The sequence below is a fragment of the Poromitra crassiceps genome, assembly GCF_964638095.1.
Source record: "Poromitra crassiceps genome assembly, chromosome: 10".
NCBI lineage: Eukaryota > Metazoa > Chordata > Actinopteri > Beryciformes > Melamphaidae > Poromitra > Poromitra crassiceps.
In genome coordinates, this window is record NC_139631.1 from 35,458,010 (window position 1) to 35,466,809 (window position 8,800).

The 8,800-nt window shown below is 48.4% G+C and overlaps 1 protein-coding gene across 1 annotated transcript in view; it reads right to left on the reverse strand.

The window, feature by feature from the left end:
• The window catches only part of sfrp1a (secreted frizzled-related protein 1a), a 23,269-nt gene extending 14,853 nt beyond the window's left edge, over positions 1-8,416 (reverse strand). Inside the window, exons 1-2 of the mRNA XM_083644042.1 lie at positions 7,657-8,416; positions 2,935-3,015 (exon numbers count right to left, since the gene is read on the reverse strand). Of these exons, the coding sequence (XP_083500168.1) occupies positions 2,935-3,015; positions 7,657-8,179 (604 nt within the window). The 5' untranslated portion in view covers positions 8,180-8,416. The remainder of the gene's footprint in view (positions 1-2,934; positions 3,016-7,656) is intronic.
• Positions 8,417-8,800: the final 384 nt, after the last annotated feature.

Below are 8,800 nucleotides of genomic sequence, written 5' to 3' on the forward strand. Positions count from 1 at the left end.
CATGAAGAAGCTCTCCCAGCTGGGCGTGCCCAACTCCATTTGCAGATGGACCACAGACTTCCAGGACTGACAGGAAGCAGCACGTGAGGCTTGGGAAACACATCACTGACTTCCGGTCCATCAGCACCGGTGCTGCCCAGGGCGGTGTCCTCTCTCCATACTTCTTCTCCCTGTACACCAACAGCTGCACCTCCAGTCACCAGTCCATCAAGCTCCTGAAGTTTGCGGATGATACCACCCTCATAGGGCTCATCACAGACGGAGACGAGTCTGAATACAGGCAGGAGGTTGACCATCTGGTGACTTGGTGCAGTCAAAACAACCCGGTGCTAAATGCTCAAAAGACAGTGGAGATGATTGTGGACCTTCCCCCATCACCCTGGGTGACTCCCCAGTTAACACGGTAGAGTCCTTCCGCTTCCTGGGAACCATCATCAGCCAGGACCTGAAATGGGAGCTGAACATCAGAGCTCTCACCAAGAAGGCACAGAAGAGGATGCACTTCGTGCGGCAGCTGAAGAAATTCAAAGTGCCAAAGGCAACGATGGTGCACTTCTACACCTTCATCGTTGAGTCCATCCTTACCTCATCAACAGGCTGCAGCGCATCATCCGCTGTGCTGAGAAGGTGATCGGATGCAACCTGCCATGTCTTCAGGACCTGGACACAGCCAGAACACTGACGCGGTCTCATCATGCCGACCCCGGGGCACAAACTTTTCGAAACACTCCCCCTCGGCAAGAGACTGAGGTCTGTCAAGACCAGAACCTCAGTCTCGCCACAAGAACAGCTTCTTCCCAACTGCCATCGGCCCCATCAACAAGGCCCGAAAGTCCCCTCTACCGAGGACCCTACCAACCCTCCCCCCCACACACACACACACACACTAACCCCTGAACACTGAACACTGAACGGGGATATAGCAGCTGTACCATTATCTCACATTCATTTCCTAATCTAACTAACTGCATGGCTGTACCTCACAGTGTACTGCACGGAGAGTGACGGTACAGGCATTGTTTATCTTGTTTATGTATGCACAATATGGCAAATAGGGTGAATCTCTCAAAAAGTTGTCCTATCCCTTTAACACTCCTCCTATTTGTGGATATATTGTACGTATTGGCTGCACTTACACTTGCAATGTTGTGATTGTCTTTGGATATTTCTCCTATTTCTTTATCTCTAAATATTGATACGACATTTGCAACGCTGCATACTTACACTAAGACAACTTCCTTGCATAGACCAGAACAGCACATCCGGGTAATTTGCAAAACTTGAAGGCCGCGCCCCTTTTTAGGGGATAACACAAGCCACTCGCGTTGACTTCAATGTAAAATAGCAGTACCCAAAACATCTATAGAAAAATAACAGAATTAATTTCCTTTATAAATGACCCAAAGACACCATGACATGACAATATATTTCAACTCGGCCGGCCATAGAATGCGCAAGATACATCGACACGAGGTACTTGCCTTATATGAACGCTGTATCCAGTTTCCACCAGGTTACATGCATCGCCCACATTGACGGTGTCACGCCTACCCTATCGCAGACCAGTTTTTTGTTTTTTTTATTGTTAGTGAAACTATAACAACACAGCAACTCTTCGGCATATCTCTATCAAATTAAACCGTTTTAAATAGTTTGTTTGAAGTGGTTTCGGCTTCTTGTACCGTCGTTTACTATGGTGGGTTTCCCCTAAAAAGGGGCGCGGCCTTGGAGCTGGGCGCTTGAAGACGCGACGCAGTTCTGGTCTATGTGATGCTTGCATATTGAGCATATTGTAAAAGTGATTCTGACTCTGATTTGGATTCCCATTTTTAACCCTAACCCTAGAGTTTGGGAGTATGGCCATCGCCACCTTGGGGTTCTTGCACAGCTCGTGCGAGACGGCAGGAGGCCAGGGGCCAGATGTATAAAACTCTGTGTATATTTAGGTGTAGAAAGCTGCGTATGAAACAGGAAACATGCATATACATAGTATTTTCATCAGAGTGATAAAACCCCACGTAATAGTCAGACTCAGAATACTGTCTACAGTACGCATGGTGTGAGAGATGTAATAGTCAGACTCAGAAGACTAAAATTCGAAAACCTGTGTGAAAAGTGGTGCAGTGGACTTTTTGTGTGTATGCATGGTTTATACATTTGGCCCCAGGGGTTTGCCAGAGCCGCACCTCTGCCCGCTATTGGTCCGTGATCGGCAGGCTGCACTGGACAGGGGACCTGTCAATCCCCCCCACCCCCCCACCCCCAAATAGTATCTTCTATCGTCTATTTTACTCTAAACGGGCGAGTTATATAAAAATCACACCCAGACGCTGAAGTAAGCGGTGCAGGTTTGTGCAGGTCGAACCCTGTACTTCTCCCCCTCTCTCTGGCACTGTAACATGGGGGTCAATAGACCCTTCTCACGGGGGCCATTTTGTGTCGAAAAGGCAAGGTAAACACAGGTGCAAGCAAAACACTAATGAGGGTTTCAAACTTCCATGATTGGAATTTGGAAACCCTCATTAGTGTTTTGCTTGCACCTGTGTTTACCCTGCCTTTTTGACACAAAATGGCCCCCGTGAAAAGGGTCTATTGGGATTTACTCGCTTTTGGAGCCAGCCTCAAGTGGCCATTCGAAGGAACTACAACTTTTATCACTTCCGCATAGCTTCATCTGTCCAAAGTCTATGGTCCCAACCCGAGCTTGCAGCCTGGAGACAAGTGACGCACTCGTGCCACTGTTTAAGATGTCAACGCATAATAGTGGGGTGTGTCTGTGTGCGTATTTGCACATTTGTATGTGTGTGTGTGTGTGTGTGTGTGTGTGTGTTTGTGTGTGTGCGTGCCTGAGCGTGTGTGTGTGTGTGTGTGTGTGTGTGTGTGTGTGTGTGTGTGTGTGTGTGTTGGCACGGTGGGTGCTGGGAGGATGCTTACCGAATTCACTGGCACACATGTGGTCCAGCATGGCGTCTGTTTTCATTTCATTGTCACATGGAGGGCAGATGGGGGAGTAACCTGTGGACAGCAGGGGGCAGGGGGGGGGGGGCAGTTTTGAAGGCATCAATGCAAATGTGAAAGTGGCAAAATATCAAACTCAAACCAATGCAAAGCCAGGCGAATTATTCACGTCGCTTTGCCTCAGCGGGGCCATCGGGGATGTGATTAGGAACAAAGAAAGCAGGAAAAAGCAGCAACACAGTTAACAGTATAATTTCCCAATAGAAATGAATAGCAGGTTCAAATTAAAACCTTAAAATATCACAGCCCATGCCCTTGGAGTCCAATTTAAAATGATGAATCCTGTAAGTGGGATGCGAGTCTCCCCATTTGCACATGCATGTGTCCAGAGAGCCTTATCTAGATGTGTGTCCAGAGAGATCCTATCTAGTGTCTTGGAAGTGAAAGTCTTTTGGTTCCCCCCGGTCTCCCGGGCTGGTCTATGCTCTGATGACCTGACCTCGGTGAGGAATGTCCTAAACTTTTATAGCCAGCTGTAACTAAGAGCTGCAGTAAACACTCCTGCCTGCTATCTGCTACATGCACAGAGATAGGTCTTGGAGCTTTTTCAACACACTGCGACCAGTCTTTCCACTGCTCAAGAGCTTCGCTATATTCATCCTCGTGTGTTGGCATTGAAATGATCCAAACTGACCTCACCATATAAGACACTATATAAATCCACACTATTTCTTTTTCCTGAAATCTAATTGATTCCCTCAGAAAGGAGCGTGTTAGAAGTGTGGAAGGGAATGGAAGAAAATGAAGGGAAAGCAGGAACATGTCTATAGCCCTGATACACAATCCAATCCAAGTTTAAAGGAATGCTATGGCATTCCAACTATAGCCGCCTATAGAGGAAAAGCCCACTATAAAGACGAAAGGCCAAGACGTGTTTTTGCCAAAAAAGTAATTTGGTCTAGAGGCATATCTGTGAATATTTCATCAACATGATTTTTCTATTTTATTTTTTTGCGATCACTCCGTGCCAAACAGCTGAGCTTACTTTCCAAACAGACTCGGACGTGCAAAAAAGGATAACAAAGAGCTGAAGCATGTCATCTAAACGGGCTGCGTATGAGCAGAGGGTATAAACCAAAACAAACACATCGCTCTTCTGCCCATTACCAGTTGTCCATTACATGTGTTTGACGAAGGCCTGCGAAAGTAACACCCGGGTGTGAAAAGGGCTTGTCACAACAGACACTGTTTACAGAGGCACGGGGTCCCAGTCTGTGCCCATTTCCACTTGTTTCTCCTTTAAATCAATGATCACCAGTTTAAATCACTGATCACCGGCCTGTATTCTCCTTTAAATCACTGATCACCAGCCTGTATTCTCCTTTAAATCACTGATCACCAGCCTGTATTCTCCTTTAAATCACTGATCACCGGCCTGTATTCTCCTTTAAATCACTGATCACCAGCCTGTATTCTCCTTTAAATCACTGATCACCAGCTTGTATTCTCCTTTAAATCACTGATCACCAGCCTGTATTCTCCTTTAAATCAATGATCACCGGCCTGTATTCTCCTTTAAATCACTGATCACCAGCCTGTATTCTCCTTTAAATCACTGATCACCAGCCTGTATTCTCCTTTAAATCACTGATCACCAGCCTGTATTCTCCTTTAAATCAATGATCACCAGCCTGTATTCTCCTTTAAATCACTGATCACCAGCCTGTATTCTCCTTTAAATCACTGATGATCACCAGCCTGTATTCTCCTTTAAATCACTGATCACCAGCCTGTATTCTCCTTTAAATCACTGATCACCGGCCTGTATTCTCCTTTAAATCACTGATCACCAGCCTGTATTCTGCAGTGACGTGGTAACCGGCCTGTATTCTGCAGTGACGTGGTAACCGGCCTGTATTCTGCAGTGACGTGGTAACCGACATGGTAAGCGCCGTTAGCTGACTTCCATTAACAGCCACTAGGCAGGGCAGGTAAGGAGATTAGGACGCCCTTTGCCCCCCATCTTCGTGGAAAGTGGTTAGATCCTGGAGAATGCTTGCTCTCAATCTACCTTCGGGGTGGGGGGGGGGGGGGGGGGATCGATACAGCATATAGCGCAATATTTTGTGAGGCAAATTCCCATTTTCCCAATTCCCATGCTTGACAATCCCATTTTGCCACAATAAAAATGAGAAAAAGTGAGATGAACAGACTGGAAACTTTATCTCATTAGATAAAAACTGATGTTGACCCAAAAAAATCCTTTGGGGACATAATCTGCAGTTGGGAAAAAAGGTACATAAATCGTGATAATATCGTGATAATGTGGACTCTGGTGATTCCCACCCCTACAGTAGGATTAATACGCTGAAATGGAGCAGTGACCGAGTTCACCTGGACCTCAAACAAGCCCGGCCCTGTGTCCTGCTGGGTCGGGCGTGGGGAGGGCGGGGGCGGGGGGGAGAGGAGGAGGGGGGTGTTTGGTTTATTTATCACCAGTGCTGACAACGAATGATAACAGGTGACGTCTGGAAGTCCGCGGAGCTCTGTGTGGTCCCCAACAAGCCAGAAAAGGGAGCCTTTCTCGAGAGAGAGAGAGAGAGAGAGCGGGCTTCCGTCCATACCACCGTGTCAGTCAGTACACTCTCTACCCCCATCTGCCTCTATTTGTTTTGTGCAAACCACCCGGGACATGTCCTACTACGCTTCAGATACAGTACAAGTGCTGTGTAATTGAGGTGAGGCGACCTTAACCCCCCCCCCCCCCCCCCCTCCGTGGCTGGAAGATCCACAGTTCGACCCTTTATGTTCAGAAAAACGTGGTGCGAGAAACGACCCCGCGGCGGGGGCGCGCGCGTTCAACAGCCGCATTTAAAGGCGCAAAGATTGAAATATAAGTAGGTTGATGATGTGATGATGGAAATTCCCCCCTTTGATTTATGGGGTAATGTGAATGAGCCGATTGTACTTTCCCCCCTTTTCCCTGGCGTACGGCCTCACCTGGGTAGCGGCGCTGGCGTCTGGCAGGGAACGCCGGCGCGAGCTATAAAACGCAAAAGCTCGGCTGAGAAGTGCGGTCCGGCTCGAACAGAAAAAAAACGTATTTCCAATTCCCCGCGCTTTATCTTCCCCCGTGGCATGTTTTTTTTTTTTTTTTTGCATTTTCCACGGTATTTGTCAGGCTGCCTCATTGGGGGTTCGTACTGGAACGCTGCTTTTCCTGGCCTATGCGGCGAGATCTCCCCTGACGCTGCTGCAGGCACGAGGTGTCGGAAACGGCTCGATTCAGGCTTCGCCTCGCTCATACCGATAAGAGTCCCAACAGATTTACAGAATCTCTGCAGCCAACTGGTGATAGATGATGATGGGGAGGGGAGGGGAGGGGAGGGGAGGGGGGGGGGGGGTTTGCGGGGGGGTTTGCCATGTCCTTGAGAGCTTTGTTTAGAAACCATTGGCTCCACTCTCCTCACCCCCCCCCCTCCCTGACTGCGTTTCCGTGCTCTTTTCAACATTATATTTGGACCGTCCGCTTGTCAAATTGTCTCCATCCCCTTCCCTCCTTCTTTCGTTTTATGCATTTGTCATTGAGAAGTGAGCGTGCAATAAGAATTAATAGATGCAGGTATTAGTTTTGTTTTTTTGCGCTGCTGGACGCCCTCCCAGCATTGTCCTCCAACTCAGCAAACACCTTGAAATAAATGACTACCATCTGTTAGAGCGCTTTGCTTTTTTCAATGTTACAACATCACTTCTTTGTCAATAGCAAAGGCAACTTCGCGTTCACACACACACACCACACACTGAAGCCAGCGTATAGATCTTATATAGACTGGCAAGGAGGAGATGGAACCGCAGGAGACTTTCTGACTGGGGGGAGGGAGGGTGGGGGGTGGAGACTGGGGTCACGGGTGCATGCATTTCCCCCCAAAAGGTTCTATTTGGTTTGTTTGCGTTGGGATTTGCATCTGCAAACAGACCCCTCACCCCTGAAACAACATTCTCATGCCCATTTAGCTGCATGGGTGTCAGGTTTGACACTGTGGCAAAAGTGGCGTCTGTTTGTTCACACAGTCGAGCACTTACTCTTGGTTTAGTGCTCTATAAACTGACATTAAGAACCCCTGGGCCTGCATCACTCTTACGACTAATTATAATCATTTAGACAGCACTTGTCTTGTGGCTGGCAGCATCCTATGGGGATACAGCAGCAGGCTCGATCAGAGAGAACCCCCCGCTTCCTCTCAAATCTAAAGTTGAGGTGCTCTTGAGCAAGGCACCAAAACCCCAACCGCTACAATGAAGCTGCAGTGGCTAATAGTAGCAGTGTAGGTGGATTATTTTGTGTAAATGTGGAAAGGGTCACATGCTCTGACAACTTTCTCCATGACAAATAAAGGTTAAAAGGGATAACCGATGGAAAGGTTTTGTATGTAGGCTACACAATATATCACTTACTATACACTATACTATACTATACTATACTATACTATACTATTATGGGGGAAACAGTTATGCACTTACAACACAGGGAGTTTCATAGGCTACACAGTAATAATGCAAGTCTACAATATTTTCCATATAGGTTAATGCACAGGTTAATGTCGTAGTAAAAGCTGTTAATTCAACAGTATCGAGATGATTGAAAGTCAGTGCACTGACTGCAGGCCTGTTTGGCGCTGTGACGGGCTGCGGGCTCACCTGTGGGCTTGGTGCTCTCGGTCGCGTTGGGCGCCGTCATGGCGATGCACACGTCGTCCTGGGGGAACTTGTCGCAGGTGAGCATCTCGGGCCAGGGGAAGCCGAAGGACTCCATGATGGGGGTGCAGCCGTCGCGCACCGCCTCGCACAGCCAGCGGCACGGGTAGATGGGCCGCTCCAGGCACACCGGCGCGAACAGCGAGCACAGGAAGACCTGCGTGCCCGGGTGGCAGCTCTTGTGCACCAGCGGCACCCAGCTGCCCGCCTGCTGCTTCACCTCGGCCATGGTCTCATGCTCCAGCAGGTTGGGCAGCAGCATCTGGTTGTAGCCCACGTTGTGGCAGAGGCGCAGGTCCTCCGGGATGTCCACGCACTGGGGTGGCTTGCCGTAGCTGCGCCCGCCGTTGTACATGTCCGACTTCCAGCTCAGGTACTCGTACTCGGACGCTCGGCATACTGACACCAGCGCCACTGTCACAGCCAGAGGGATCACTCCCCAAAGCGGTTCAGAAATGCACCTCATGTTTGGCTTGTTTGATTAAAAAACACAATAGAACGAAGGCAACCCACAGTGCAACTGAAAGAGAGGAATCAATACAATTGCTTCGCAGGAAAAGAGGGAAAATACAAATTGAGAAGAAAGTCCAGCTGATTAGTCTGCGTAAAATCGTATTAAGTTTGGGGCTTGGGTAAAGTCCACGGACGGTCGTTCTCCTGGCTGCAGGCTTTCCCCGTTGCGCTCTGGTGCGTGTGGCTCCTGCGAGAGTGAAAGCGCTGTGCTGCTGCGGAGCTGGGAAACAAGAGAGGTTGTAAAGTGCGCACCGGCCAATCGGAGCGCGTCTGCGCCTTTTGGCACTCCGCTGTCAGTCAAAGCGCTCAATTACCCAGTGCGTAAAAGGACGACAGCAGCCTCCCTACCCCCTCCATTAACTCCCTTCCTTTGTGAAAACAAAAATACTCAAATAAAAAAAGACGAAAAAAATCACCAAATGGCAAACAGTGCTGCACGCAAAGAAGTATTTTTGCGAGTAAATGACAGCTTGAGATTGTCACTCAAATTGTCACTTATGCAGAGCTTGTTATTTATTCCATTTTACAAAAGATTTGAATCCAGTTTGCAGGCCTGCTTTCACTCCAAAGTGGG